This window comes from Gorilla gorilla, chromosome 2 (assembly GCF_029281585.2).
Source record: "Gorilla gorilla gorilla isolate KB3781 chromosome 2, NHGRI_mGorGor1-v2.1_pri, whole genome shotgun sequence".
Classification (NCBI taxonomy): domain Eukaryota; kingdom Metazoa; phylum Chordata; class Mammalia; order Primates; family Hominidae; genus Gorilla; species Gorilla gorilla.
Window position 1 is genome coordinate 66,834,280 of NC_086017.1, and position 15,977 is coordinate 66,850,256.

Below are 15,977 nucleotides of genomic sequence, written 5' to 3' on the forward strand. Positions count from 1 at the left end.
CACATGGCTGGTATTATAATAACCCTATTGAAAAGGTACATATAAGGGCCGGGCGTGGTGGCTCACGCCTGTAATCCCAGCACTTTGGGAGGTCGAAGTGGGCAGATCACAAGGTCAGAAGCTCAAGACCATCCTGGCCAACATGGTGAAATCCCATATCTACTAAAAATACAAACATTAGCAGAGCATGGTGCCTCATGCCTATAATTCCAGCTACTTGGGAGGCTGAGGCAGGAGAATTGCTTGAACCAGGGACCGAGATCGCACCACTGCACTCCAGCCTGGGTGACAGAGTGAGACTCCGTATCAAAAAAAAAAAAAAAAAAAAAAAAAGAAAAGAAAAGGTACATATGAAACGTTCATCAACTAATGGATAAACAAAATGTGATATATCCATACAACAGATTATTCAACCATTAAAAAAAGAATGAAGTACTGATACATGCCACACCATGGAAGAATCTTGAAAACATGCAAAGTGAAAGAAGCCAGACACAAGAGATACATATTATATGATTCCATTTATGTGAAATGTCCAGAATAGACAAATCCATAGAGTCAGAAAGTAGATTAGCTCCAGAAGCTGGGGGAAGAGGAGGAATGAGGAGTGACTGCTTAATGAGTACACAGATTCCTTTTGGGGTGATGAAAAGGTTCTGGAATTCGATAGTGGTGATGGGTGCACAACCTTGTGAATGTACTTAATGCCATTGAATTATTATACATTTTTAAATAGTTGAAATGGTAAATATGGTAATGGTTTAAATGGTTACAATGGTAATATTTTATGTGTATTCTACTACAATTTTTGAAAAGTGAGGGTGAAATAAAAATATTTTCGGGCAAAATAAAAGAAACATATTTAATGGAAAAAATCCTCATGGAATAATGATGTGAAATAAAATCCTATTAACTACTCCAGAAGAGAAAATTCGGTAAATAAGCTGAGAAAAGCAAGCATTTTAATGCCGCCTGGGATTTGATGGAAGCGGCTTAGTGGTGGAGTTTTATCAGTACTTGTGAGAAATCAGTCCTACAAGTCCATTTCTGAGACATATATTTACTTGAGTCACTCAACGATGATAAGAACTCCCACACCTTCTGGCTTTCTGCATGTCCTCCCACTCCCACTTCCCCCTCCCACCCCTGCACTGTCTCTGTGCTCAGAGATTCAGCAGCAACAGCTGGTCTGTCTTCTGCTCCCACTTAAGAGCCATTTTGCTGTGTTCCCCTTCTGTATTTTAGCTTCCTGCGAAGCTTGTATCTTTAGAACAACTTTTCATGCGTGCAATCTCCCAGAAGGAGAACTGCAATAGTCACTGTCAGTGCTTCCTGAGTGCTGCCATACAGGGGCGGCTTCGCCCAGTAGTTAAGAGCACAGAAGCTGGAGCCGGCTCTGCAACTCACCAGCTGTGTAGCGCTGGACAAGTGACTTAATATCTCTGATACCTAGTTCCTCCATCTGTAAAATGAAGGTACTAACAAGACCCCCCTCTCACAGGGCTGTTGTGAGGAGTAGAGGAGTTAATATACGTAAAGCTCTTAGTGACTGGAGCACAGAAGGGACCCTGTAAGAGAGCCCACTTCCAGGGAACGAGCTCTGGAAAGCCAGGGACTATCTGGTTTAGACTCGCTGCTGTCACTGCCCTCCTTGCAGCTAATAGGAGCTTAATAAATAATGAGAATGAATTCATGGTGCGGCCCTCAGTAAGTCTGTGGTCACCAATACACAGGGTAGGCTTCCATACACGATGAAAGAACATGAATACAACATACGCACTTCAGAGAGAGACAGAATAACATCCATAGTGGAAGCCATCTCATGGGGTCTTCCAAGCACCCGGCAGGGACCCCGAAGCAAGCCTGACATGGGGCTGTGGATCTGTATTCACCCCAGTCATCTCCTTTTCCCCAGGCCTCTCTCAGGCCGTGCTGGATCCTAAATAAGCACTTTTGGAACAAAAAGGCCCTCAAATGCCAACCAACTTCTCAGTCTGGTCTGGAGCTGTCCAAATGAACAGCATTGAAGAGGATACCGGCCATGAGGGATTTAATGAGAGATGGACAGTCAGGCCCCAACATGACCCTTTCCCAGGGCTTTTAAGAGCACTTTGGGTTAAGGTCGGGCGCTGTGGCTCACGTCTGAAATTCCAGCACTTTGGGAGGCCGAGGTGGGTGGATCATGAGGTCAGGAGATTGAGACCATCCTGACTAACACAGTAAAACCTCATCTCTACTAAAAATACAAAAAAAAATTAGTGGGCATGGTGGCGGGCACCTGTAGTCCCAGCTACTCGGGAGGCTGAGGCAGGAGAATGGCGTGAACCCAGGAGGTGGAGCTTGCAGTGAGCTGAGATCGTGCCACTGAACTCCAGCCTGGGCGACAGAGCGAGACTCCATCTCAAAAAATAAAAAAAAAAATTTAAAAAAAGCACTTTGGGTTATACATGATTTTCACCTTACTAACCCCACCTGGTGTGGTTCCCTTGTCTCCTCATCCAGGAGAGAGTATCTGCCCCACAGCACATTCATATCCCAGACACTCCTGAGAGACCTTATCTCATCATAACAAACGCACCAGGACTCCTATTTCCTTATTTCAAGTCCATGGATGGGCCTTGGGTTGCTCATTCACATTTCTGTGTGTTGGTCAGCTATCATAAACACTTCTAGAACCAATTCAGGCCACCACAGGGAGAGAATGGTAACCCAAGGTGGTCAGAAGCATGGGCTCTGCAGTCTCCAAGACCTGGGTTCAAGCCCAAGTCCATCAAATTACTTTGGACAACTTATACAACTTTCCCAGTCTTCAGCTTCCAACTTGAAAATGGATATGATAAGACTTAGACCTCCTAGGGTTGCTTTGAGAAGTAAATAAATAATTCCTATAAAGCACTGCACCGACTACCTGGTTCACACCAAGTACATAATAAATGTTGGCTTTAAACATTTGCTGAGGGTCTACCATGTGCTAGGCATTATTTTATGCATAGGGATACAGCAGAGGAAAAAATATAGTTCCTCTTCTCTCAGAGCTTACATTAGCAGGTGATAAATTCTATGGAGAAGGACAAAGCAGGGTAGGGGATCGGGGGTGGTGGGAGTAGCTGATATTTAGTATGGAGTGCCCAGGGCAGGCTTCTCCCTGCAAGAGCCAGAAGCCTGTCTTAGGTGGACAGGATAGCTCATGCAAAGTTCCTGGGGCACGGCTGAGGGGCAGCAAGACCAATATGGCTGGAGTGGGGTAAGCAGTGAGCAAGAGCAGAGAGTCACAGAAGGAGCTGAAACCAGATGGCAAGGGTCTCACAGATTACTGCAAGGTCTCTGGATTTTAGTCCAGGGGAGAGGGGAGGCCACTGGAGGATTCCGAGCAGAAAACAAACCTGACGTAAGTTTTAAAAGGATTGCTCTCAATGTTGTATGGAGACAGAAGCTCCAGGTGGCAAGACGGGGGCAGGGAGGAAGTGACGAAGTTCCTACAGCAGCCCAGATGAGGGATGGCAGGGACTTGGAACAAGATGGTGGCAGTGGGGGTGGTGAGGAGTAGTGGAATGGTGAACAGTTTTTTTTGTTTTTTTTTTTGAGATGGAGTCTCGCTCTGTCGCCCAGGCTGGAGTGCAGTGGTGCGATTTTGGCTCACTATAAGCTCCGCCTCCTGGGTTCACACCATTCTCCTGCCTCAGCCTCCCAAGTAGCTGGGACTACAGGCGCCCGCCACCACACCCGGCTAATTTTTTTGTATTTTTAGTAGAGACGGGGTTTCACCGTGTTAGCCAGGCTGGTCTCGATCTCCTGACCTCGTGATCCGCGCGCCTCGGCCTCCCAAAGTGCTGGGATTACAGGCGTGAGCCACCGCGCCTGGCATGATGAACATATTTGAAGGCAGGAATAACACTATCTACTGTGGATTAAGTACAGAAGGTGAAATAAGAGCAGTAAAGGATGCTCTAAAGAAGTTTAGCCTGAACAATGGGAAGATAGCAAAGGGCTATGGGAAGAGCAGATTTGGGGACAAAAATCAAGAGCAGATATATAACATTGAAATAGTATGGACCTCCAAATAGAGATGTGGAATTAGCTGCTAAATATAAGGAGACTATTTTCAGAAATCATCAGCTTGCAGACATGAGAAGAGCCCCATGAGGGTAGGAGGAAAACCAAGAGAGGGACAACGCGGAGGCCAAGTGAAGACAGTGCTTCAAAGAGGGAGACTCTACATTTCACCAAGCAGGAGGATGGAGAGGTGCGCACCAAATTTGGCAAAGCAGAGATCCCTGGTGACTTGACAAGAAAACATTAGTGAAATGGAGAAAGAGAGCTTAGAGATACTTGTCCAGATACCTAAGAAGCATTATTTGTATAAAATATAAATTGACAGAGAGCTTAGGTATTGGTCAGTCCACCGAAGTCATTAAAATATGAGCTCCAACCAGACTAGGTAAGATAGCGAAAGCCTGTCTCTACAAAAAATAAAAAAAATTAGACAGTTGTGGTGGTGCATACCTGTAGTTCCACCTACTTGGGAGGCTGAGGTGGGAGAATTGCTTGTGCCCAGGAGGTGGAGGTGGCAGTGAGCTATGATCGCACCACTGCACTCCAGCATGGGCGACAGAGCGAGACTCTGTCTCCAGTATATGTATATATTGAGCTCCCTGAGAACAGCCATTTCATTATCTTTTTAACATTTTATCCCCACCCTCTAGACATATGGTAGATGCTCAATAACTACTTGTAAGACTTTTTTGAACTTTCTTGACATCTGCAGCCAAATGGTACAGGCCAATGGGAAATTTCCATCCGTAACAGTATGGTGTGGAAGACAATGAGGAATATAATATACTAGTTATATAAATATCGAATTTTTCATGCTCTTCCCTTAACTAAAGAAACTAAAATTAATACTACTTGGTATTTCTTCAGCATACACACACAAAAAAAGTGTTTCCCAGTTACTACCTCATTTGGCATTCTGATCTGCATCATCAGCGGATAGATGGCAGCACCAAACTTCAAACATCTAAGCTCACTGTCAGCTGGTCTAATTAGCAAAAATTACAGAACATTTTTGAAGGGATGTTTTGTAAGAGGTCTTCTGGAAATCTAATTTAAGAAAATCAGTTTTCCATATTCAAAGTGCTGACCCGCAAATGTTTCTGAAGTGTCCAGAAGTTGCTTTTAAAAGCAAAGGGATCGTTCTCCCTCTCCCCTCCCCCTGCCCCCCACATCCATCTGAATCATCGCACGTTTTCAATGGGAAAGGCTTCATTACACCCTAAGGAAATCCACATCCTGCACCTCCAGGTCACAGCCTGGCAGAGAGCAGCCTCACGTCCCTCCGGAAAGGATAATTAGTTTTCTACCCTTTAATCAAGGAGTAGCAGATTGTTATTTTTCTAAAGTTTTGCCTGGGGAGAGCCTGTTCTTTCCCGAGAGTGTATTTTTCTAACCAGGACTCCTTGTTTGTGCTCTGCCTTCCCACGCACCGACACTGAGGGCCCCTCCTCCTTTTTTGAAATAAGACCAAAGCTCTCCACTGATGAGACGGATGTGGGATCAGGTCATGGGCTCCCTAACTCATCAGCACCACTGCCCATTATCATATGGACTGGGGGTACCCTCAATCTCTCTGTCATAGAGAATGTTGTCAAGGGTTCACTGTTTAAAAATAACCAGTTCTGGCCGAGTGCGGTGGCTCACACCTGTAATCCCATCACTCTGGGAGGCCGAGGCAGGCGGATCATTTGAGGTCAGGAGTTTGAGACCAGCTTGGCCAACGTGGTGAAATTCCGTCTCTACTAAAAATTCAAAAATTAGCCGAGCATGGTGGTGCTCACCTGTAGTCCCAGCTACTTGGGAGGCTGAGGCAGGGGAATCGCTTGAACCCAGGAGGTGGAGGTTGCAGTGAGCCAAGATTGCACCACAGCACTCCAGCCTGGGCAACAGAGCAAGACTCTGTCTCAAAAAATAATAATAATAATAAATAAAAAATAAAGAACCAGTGCTTACAGAGGGCTCACTGTGTCATAGCCAGACACTGTTCTGAATGCTAAATAAATACTAACTCATTTTGTCCTCAAAAAACTTTTATGAGTAGATATATCTGTTACTCCCACTTTACAGGTGAAAAAACTGAGGCTCAGACAGGTTAAGTGACTTGCCCAAAATCACACAGCTAGTAGGCATCAGAGTGGGATTCAAACCCAGGCAATTTGGCTCTAGAGTTGATGAACAGAGAAACAGATGTTAAAACCATTGCAGAAGCAGCGACAACAGAGGAAAGGAGATGGAAACTCAAACGCTTACTATGTAGCAGGCGCAGAGCCAGTACTGAGTTGGTTCTCTTTACATGAAGTGTAACAGGACTTTAAAAAAAATAATTAAAACAATAAAGATCAGAGATTAGTCTTATTCACTGGTTTTTCTACATCTGCAAATAAAAATATCCATGGAGATTAATGGTGAACTTTTCTGTGTGCATATTATACTTTTAATAGAAGGGTAATTTCAATTTAAAACATTTAATGGCTCAGTTTTCTTAATATTTTAAAGAGATTTCGATCAAATAATCAATGCTTAGAAGGTGTTTTTTGTTGTTGTTGTTGAGACAGAGTCTCGCTCTGTTGCCCAGGCTGGAGTGCAGTGGCGCAATCTTGGCTCACTGCAACTTCCACCTCCTGCGTTCAAGCAATTCTTCTGTCTCAGCCTCCCAAGTACCTGGGATTACAGGCGACCACCACCACGCCTGGCTAATTTTTGTATTTTTTAGTAGAGACGGGATTTCGCCATGTTGGCCAAGCTGGTCTTGGACTCCTGACTTCAAGTGATCTGCCGGCCTTGGCCTCCCAAAGTGCTGGGATTACAGGTGTGAGCCACTGCATCCGGTCAATTCATGTTTTTCAAATCCTAGAAAACTCTTTACTCAAAAATTATATCTCTAGATACCATACTTTACTAGTTCCTATCAAACAGGTACTCCATAAGGGCTTCTTGCCCTGGGAGGAGCAGAAGAAAGTCTTTATATTTTATTCAATACTATATTGATCAGAAACTAATAAATCCATATGTAGGTGGCCCAACCCCTCCAAAATGAACATTGCAATCTTAAAAGTGGGTCCTCAGATATGGGCATTTATAATAAATGTTCTGTTGATCCTAACAGTTTAAAATGCCAAAAATTCTTAAATTAGCCAGCATTGCTTCAAGCAGTTTATTGACTCCAATACAGGACCCACCGCAGTCTCCAAGGTAATTAGATGCTCCATAAATGCTGTTTTTGGCAGTGACTGGGGCCACACATAAAAACATGTTTATTCCCAAACTGTCAGTGAAATGTGGGAGTGGAACTGCGTCAGGCTTGTTAGATAGAGCTCATGTGGTAGAAAGGAAGGTAATGTCAAGGCCACTGATTTCAGCACTGCACCAAACAGCAAGCCACCATGCTGAATCCTGGCAGACCTCAATGACGGCCAAAAAAAGGGAGTGGCGGGTATGTGGTAATTCTGAGTAAAAGAGGGTAATATTAGTACTATTTTCATAATACTACTACTATTCGTACTGTGCTTTTTATGAGGATTAACTCATTTAATCCTCACGGGGGCCCTGTGGAATAAGGGCTGTAACAGATGAGGAAGCTGTGGCACTGAGAGCTTAGATTTAGAAATGCCTCACAGCTACTAAAGGGTAAGGCCAGACAGTCCAATTCCAGGATCCTGCCCCAGAGCTCCACCAAGTTGCATCAAGATTTTTCTGGCCGCCTAATCCACAAGAGCCACAAACTGGGGCGAGAAAAATGACTGTGATTATCAGCTACGTGCTACTTACCAAATATTTCTATCAAACATGGTCCGTCTAAAGCACAGGGCAGAGCAAGCCCCATTCTCTTGGGCCCCTCACTAACTCCCAGCTCACCAGATGGGCTCCTGGGAACAGGGCCAGCACTTGCATCAGCGTTGCCATAGCTGCCACCATGGCAACCACCCTTTATGACCCAGGCAAAGATGCTCTTCCCACTCACTCGGGAGCCCTGATTCTGGGATGCAGCCCTTGGAGAGACATGTCCTTTTACCTGCCCCCAACTTGCTCAAAGTCTTTATAATACTGGGAACCGATAGGAGGTTCCCCAGGTCCCTGGACACATCTGGACCAGGCCAATAAATACACAGGCTGACAGGGAGATGGGGCTCATGGAGAGATGGTGCAGAGAAATGGAGATTTGCAAAGTGAACAGCTAACATCTCCAGGGGACTTGGCGCCTGGCAGGGCTGGAATTGAGTTCCAGCTGGCTATCTTGTGGCCCTAAGCAAATGGGTTCGGCCTCTAGGAATCCATGTCTTAGACTATGAAAAATAGGAATAATATTAGGTTTTACACCTCACAGAGCTGTTGTGAGGTTTAAGTAAACTCAAGCACATAAAGTACATAGAGAGTAGAAACTGGCTGTGACTATCACTAAGGCAATGGTGCCGGGACTGTCAAAAGAGCAGAAGCCCCTCAGCCTCCCGTCACTGCCCTTCCAGCTCAACGGCCTGACAGTAGAGACAAAAAGCAATCCTGTCAACAGACCAGACAAGACCAACAGATCCATATACACCCTGCTGAGCGCAGGGAGATGTGCCAGCATTCAGTGGGGACCCCAGGTGTGGTCACCCCCGCCCCGTACTAGGCTACATGGCTTCTCTGAAAAGATAAATTTATCAAAATAAGCCTACTACCTTTATTTGACAAAGATGTCACTGGACAAAACATCTTTTAACACATGAAAACCATGAATGAACCTTCAGAAGTCTTTAAAGTCAAATGGATAGCACTCAAAAATTTCTAGAAGATTCTGGAATTATCATTCCCATACTGTCAGCGGTGATTTCTCAAGGTTAGGATTGATCCGGGGAACTTGCACGTGCCATGTCACACGTTCCTACACTGTCTAAAATTTTATGACATGTACATTTTTGTAATAAGAAAATTTTAGTTTATTTGAAAAAGAAAACTGAAATGCTTTGCCATAACATAGTTCCCAAAATAAAAAACCCAATCAATCAATAAACAAACAAAAAGTACTCACCCTCCCTACTAACTAGCCAAATGGAAATTTAAATAAGTTAGCATGTTTATATTTCAAATTAGCAACTTCTATATGGGCATATCAAATGCAAGAAAGAATGTGGAGCAACAGGCACTTTGCTTCACAACTATAAATGTATATATTGACATGAAATTTCCACAGGGTAATTTGACACCATTTTCCAAGAGCATTAAAATGACCCAAAAGTTCATCCTAACGATAATTAATTGGACAAAATAACCACAAACATGGGCCTAGCAATAAGGGTACAGCTCCTAACATTGCCAGAGAGGGAGAAGCCAGACAGAGCTCACACAGCCAACAATAGGAACCAGTTATTAAGAAAGCCCCTTGAGGCCGGGTACAGTGGCTCACACCTATAATCCCAGCACTTTGGTAGACTAAGGCTGGAGGATCACCTCTGGCCAGGAGTTCAAGACCAGACTGGACAAGAAAGTGAACCCTCATCTCTACAAAAAATAAAAAAATTAGCCGGCCGTAGTGGCATGGACCTGTAGTCCCAACTACTTGGGAGACTAAGGTGGGTGGATGGCTTGAGCCCAGAGCCCAGGCTGCAGTGAACTATGATTGCACCATTATACTCCAGCCTGGGCAACACAGTGAGACCTTACCTCTAAAAGAAAGAAAGCTCCTTGAAAATTTCTACATATCCAATTAAGTAAGGTAGCAGCAAAAAGACCTACTTATTCCACATTGTGAAAATATGGAATTATCTGGATTTGGCACCTTTAATTGCATGCTTTCATTCCACACTCATCCCATTTTGCAACTGAGTAAACTGAGACCCAGATCTATTCGACCATTTGCCCTGCAGTGGTTGGGACAGGTTCACAGTGTTATTTGCCATTGCATCCGTGGTAGGGCCAAGCTGGTTCCTGCTGCCACAGGAGGCCCAAGCCGGGGCAGAGGCATCTCTTCAAAATCCTCTTCCCCCAAGATGCCACACCTTCCCAAGGGCTCTCAGCCCTGTCCAGCTGCCACAGGCAGCCAGAGACAAGGCACAGGCCCAGGAATAAAGCCGGGGTCTGTGAGCAAGGCCCTCACTAGGAATAAAGTAGGCCCCCTCCAAAGAAGGTCTGGTCCACATCACGACTGCAGGTGGTGCTTATCCTAGATCGCCTCTCAGCCCATGGCAACCCTGGGGCTCAGAGAGGTCAGCTTCCCTGTCTTAAATCAGCCAGCCAACAAGGATGTGAATTCCTTTTCTTAGCCCTTTGTGGGTGACTCAGTTTCCTCATCTAGAAAATGGGGAGAATAATTGTACCAACCTACAAGGGTTTGGTTGTTATGAGAGTTAAAGGACTCAATCCTAAGAAGGTGCTTAGAACATTTCCTGACCTATAGGAAGCATCCTGTGCAGCTCTTATTTCTGCAGTGAGACTACTGAGGGTGGTGGTTAGAAGCAAGGGCTCTAGAACCAGCTGCGTGGGTTCTGATCACACATCGACCACTCACTTGCCCTGTGACTCCAGGCAGGTTACCTAACTCTTTGTGCCTCAGATTCCTCATTTGTGAATTGAGAATGATGATGATAACTCACACGCACCTCAACTTACAATGGTAAGTCGAAAATGCACTTAATACCCTTAACCTACCAAACATCACAGCTCAGCTTACCCTACAAATCCAATAAGTAAGGCAGTAGCAAGAAGACTTGCTTATGCCACATTGTGAAAATACAGAATTATCTGGATTTGGCAACTTAATGCATGCTTTTAAAGCCTAGCCCACTTAAACATGCTCAGAACACTCACATTAGCCTACAATTGGGCAAAATTATTTAACGCAAAGCCTGTTTTGTAATACAGTGGTGAATATTTCATGTAATTTACTGAAAACAGTACTGAAAGTGAAAAAAAGAAGAATGGTTGTATGGGAACTCAAAGTACAGTTTCTCCTGGATACGTGTCACTCTCACACCATCAGAAAGGCTAAAAATCGTAAGGCGACTCATTGTGGGTCGGGACCATATATAGTACCTACATAGGTTAGTGGGAATAATCACGTTATCTACCTTAGCTCTTAGAAGAGCTAAGAACAGTACCCATAATGAGTACAATGGTACTAACATGTAAAGTGCATGTTAGCTGCTATGAATATTATGCCACTCTGTCTCCTATTAGCCCATTAGGAACGGCACCACTACCAACAGTAGTCATTATTCTGGCTGACAAGAACCTGAAGTATGTTCTCCTACAAGTGGGTGCCATTATTGTTCAGATTTACAGATGGGAAACTCAGGTGCAGAGAGTACCTACTAACCTACGTAGGTACTATATATGGTCCCGACCCACAATGAGTCGCCTTACGATTTTTAGCCTTTCTGATGGTGTGAGAGTGACACGTATCCAGGAGAAACTGTACTTTGAGTCCCCATACAACCATTCTTCTTTTTTTGACTTGGGTCACACAGCCAAGAAGCAGCAATGCTACCAGGCTTCAAGTCAAGTTCATCGGCCTCCAAGGCTCTTACCTGACTGCACTACCCACCTCAATATCCACATGGCCTGTGGCTGCCTACTTGTGCAATTGTATGACTGCCAGTACTTCCTGGAGAGGGTGATGCATGGTTTTCTGGCTTTGAGATGACTCACTCCCAAGCCTTCCACCATTCAACACAAATGCTGGCCCCTGCAGACATCTGACTAACAGAAAGTCACATCAGCAGAGTCGCCAAGGAGCAATCCCTGTCTTCCCTCCCCATCTTCCTGGGGAAATACATTGGTATGTGTCTGTCAAGATAAGATATAACCATTAAAACAAAATTCTGGACTGAGATATCTGCTCGGTGTCTTGGAAACACATGCCGATGTCCACACAGCTGGTTTTCCCTACAGCTGTTGGTAGTCATGTTTCAACTATGGCCTACTCATAAGTTTGCACTGGAAGATGAGGCCAGGGTAAATCTTTCTTAATGCATCATTCTAGCCTTTAAAGCATGACATCCATGACAGTGAAGCTCACTTTCCATTACCAGACTGAAAAGTTGGCAAAGCTTTGCTGCACACTATAAAGGCAGAGGTGTAGGTAGGTGCCACCAGCAAGGAGCAGCATAGCTTGAGCAGAGGTGGGTCTCATGTCCTTCACGGCTTCCTCAGCAATTCACCAACAGAGCTAGTTGTTGAATAAAAACAAAACAAAAAAAACTTCTACCCAGGATCCATAACCCTGTATTATTTCAAACCTGGTAATTTAATTCAATCATATCTGTTTTCAGATAATGTATCTAAAACTCAAACAGATCACAAGCTGGAAGGATCCTCAGAGAACCAACTGACCACCCTCATTTAGGGACTGGAGCACTAAGACCTGGCCAAGCTCACATGGTCTGTTGGTCACAGGCTGGGACCCTTGAAGGTCTCCCTGTTTTCAGGCTGTTTTTTCAGCCCTTCCTGCTTCCTTAATCCAAGTGTTGTCAGAGTGGACATCTGCTGCTCCTCACTGCCCAGCATTCAGTCCCCATTCTTCTGCTAACAGCACCCAGATTTTCTGTTGGGGGATGCCCTCTCCCCTTTGGGACACCGTGATTCAGGAAGGGCCAACCCCAGGCTCCAGAGATGGGCATGTAACCTGGCCTGTTCAGTGAGAGTGGCCCCAAGACTTTGGCTGGCATTAAAGAACAGATATACAGTCCTTCTGGGACAGGCAATGAGCTGATGAAATGCAAACTTGGAGCTGTGCAGGGCATCTTGTGCAGAAAGCTTACCTGAGAAAGAAGCTAACCTGGGGAAAGCAGAGCAAGAGACCAAGAGAGAGAAGGTTCCTAATGACACAGATTAACCACCTGGATCGAGCTATGCCTGAAGGTAGCCTATCACTAGACTTGCCAGTGATAAAAAGTGAGCTCTCTTTAAAAAAAAAAAAAAAAAAGTAAGCAAGCGTACATTGTATTTCTGTCACGTGCAACCAAAAGAAGTATGCTTTGTTTCTTTGCAAAAGTTCATTAAAGAAAGCATCAAAATGGGAATATTCCCAGGGGACCATCCAGAGTGCCTAGTACACAGTAAGCACTTAATTCATGTGTAATGGAGCGAAACCCCTCCTTCAGGGCTCTTCTCAGTGGGACTCTCTCAGACCGTCCTGTTGGAAACTGTGGCCCTCTCCAGCCTTCCTATCCACCCCTCTTGCCTGTTTTCAATGGTGTTCAGCACCATCAGACCTACCCTATGTCTTACTTACTGTTTCTTGAATCCCATAAGGGTGGAGATTGTTGTCTACTTTGTTCGCTGCTATAACCCTAAGGCCCAGATCCGGTCTCTGAACCATAAGTACCCAGTATACATCCGGTGAATGAATGAATGAATGAGGAAATGGATGATGGAATGAGTGAGTGCCTAGTGTGCTCCCAGGTCCCCACCTGTCTGCTGCCTTGGTCAGCAGCCCTGGGACCTGGCCTGCAGAACCCCTGGCTGTCCTTCCTCCTCTTTCTGGATATGGGTCCTCTTCCCACCGAGCAAACACTCCAGCAGCCAGCCCCGCAGTCCAGGCAACCTGACCGTCACCCACCTGCCCAGGGACCATCAACAAAAATTAAAGGGTAGGGAGCCCTTTGGGTTATAAAGATGTCTTCCTTCTTTTTTCCTGCTTACAAATAAATATCATATGCTCATTACAAAGGCAAACAAACAAAATTAAAATGTAAACAAGTAAGCAATAAAAAAACATAATAATTTAACTTCTAAGTTAAATTTGAGGTACAAGTCAGAAATGGGAAGACTGCTGGTATATTTTATATGACCCCTAGGGTGTATGTATGTATATATGTATTTATTTTTGAGGTAGCATCCAACATTTAAAAATCTAGATTTCATTTAGAAATCAGGTACAGTCTCTAGCTTCAGTTCAATATTTTAAAAAATCTCATCACTAAGGGCCCCTATTTCCACAAGTGACCATGGTCTGCTAGGGTTGAGTGGTAGCTGCCCCCTTCAGATGGACCATGGGCTCTTGGGGTCTCCATCCCTCCCCACTGTGACCCCTGCCCTTCCCTGGCCACTCATGTAAGGTCCTGCCTGGTCTCTGTCACACTCAGAGTTGGTGATCCCTGGCCTGGTGTATATCCTTTCAGACTCTGCTGCAGACATAAAGCTTTCTAAGAAATCCCTCTAAAAAATCCCCTCGCCTGCAATAGTACCTGTGATGCTACAAATAACTATGCAATTTCTAACACCAGAGAACACTGCATTTACAACACAGCCCCCTTCTGCAGGGTCAGCATGCTGGGTCAGGTTCATGTCTCCTTTTAAAACTGACTATCAGCCGGAAGCAGTGGCTGACGCCTGTAATGCCAGCACTTTGGGAGCCAGAGGCGGGCGGATCACAAGGTCAGGAGATCGAGGCCATCCTGGCCAACATGGTGAAACCCTGTCTCTACTAAAAATACAAAAATTAGCCAGGCGTGGTGGTGCATGCCTGTAGTCCCAGCTACTCGGAAGGCTGAGGCAGGAGAATTGCTTGAACCTTGGGGGCGGAGGTTGCAGTGAGCTGAGATTGTGCCACTGCACTCCAGCCTGGTGACAGAGCGAGACTCCGTCTCGAGAAAAAAAAAAAAAAAAAAAAAAAAGACTGGCTATCCCAGCTCAATAATTGACCCTGCCACACTGTACAGTCCCTCAGTTCACCCCACATAGAAGGACCCCACAGTCCTGAGCACCCATGGGGGCACCTTTTTGTAGGGAAATTCCAGATCTAGTGTTTAAATCCAGCCTCCCATTGTGGATAGCCTCACAGACACACAGCAGCCACAAGAGCTTACACCACCACTGAGCTGCCATCCATGCATGGAAGTCAAAACCGCACCGTGGGCTGCAGCCCCCTGTCCACCACCCAGAGACCACCACAATCTGCCATTTTCCCCTGTGTTTACTTACACACTGGTTCCACTATATAGCAGTAACTCCCCAAGGGCAGGGACCCTGCCTGTCGCATTGATAATTGTTTCTTAGAACCCAGCCCTGTTCCTCAGAGAAGAGCCCCTCAATCCATGACAGATGGATGGTTGGTAAGTGGACAAGCACATGATGGGTAGGTGGGTGGGCGAGTATGTTACAAGGCAGGGAGGGAGGTGGACAAGCCCCGCAAACTGTGATGTCTAATTTGCCCATGTCATGAGGCAATGATTATATTAAAATACTGGACGAAAAACTAGAATATAAAGTTACATAAATAAACTCACAGGTTTAAAAAAAAGATAAGGAAAATACTATAATATTGATCGTGGCATAACTTTTTAAAAAATCACTTTGTGCATTTCCCAAATGGACTACAAGTCTGTTTTATAAAGTTCATTTTTAACTGCCAACATGAAACTATATCAAGTGAACATTACTCCCTAGAGTTTTCTAGATTATGAAACACCAAGGGCCTACAGAGGAAAGAAAAATATTTGGATTAGTTTGGCTCTTAGAGTGGACTAGAGAGGGGAGGAAAAGAAAACAGGGGAGGGAGCCCAGCCTTGGACAGTAGAAAAGGATCCTTCCAGGCTCCTTGGTGGCCCCGTAATGACCAACACCTTTGCTACCTGCTATCAGCAAAAGCAACATCAGTTACCCTTCCAGATACTGGAAATCCAAAGTATTATGGGAAGTCATATTTCTTCTGGAGTAAAAGATGGTAGTTTTTTCACCCCTGGCCTATGAATGCTTCTGAAGAAAAGCAAAGAAACACAAGGACATCTTCTAACACAAACACATGATGTGATTTGATTTTTTTGAGACAGAGTCTCACTCTGTCGCCCAGGCGGGGAATGCAATGGTGCAATCCTAGCTCACTGCAACCTCTGCCTCTTGGGTTCAAGTGATTCTCCTGCTTCAGCCTCCCAAGTAGCTGGGACTATAGGCACCCGCCACCATGACCAGCTAATTTTTGTATTTTTAGCAGAGAGAGGGTTTCACCA

At 45.0% G+C, this 15,977-nt stretch overlaps 1 protein-coding gene across 6 annotated transcripts in view; it reads right to left on the minus strand.

Annotated features, from left to right (window-relative positions):
- The window catches only part of ARHGEF3 (Rho guanine nucleotide exchange factor 3), a 349,977-nt gene that overhangs the window by 240,990 nt on the left and 93,010 nt on the right, over nt 1–15,977 (minus strand). The window contains exon 1 of one of the 6 annotated variants that reach the window (XM_019024440.3): nt 7,822–7,940. The exons of the other annotated variants lie outside the window; for them this stretch is intronic. Within the exon in view, the coding sequence (XP_018879985.1) occupies nt 7,822–7,841 (20 nt within the window). The 5' untranslated portion in view covers nt 7,842–7,940. Of the gene's footprint in view, nt 1–7,821; nt 7,941–15,977 lie in introns of those variants that run through there. 6 annotated transcript variants of the gene reach the window in all.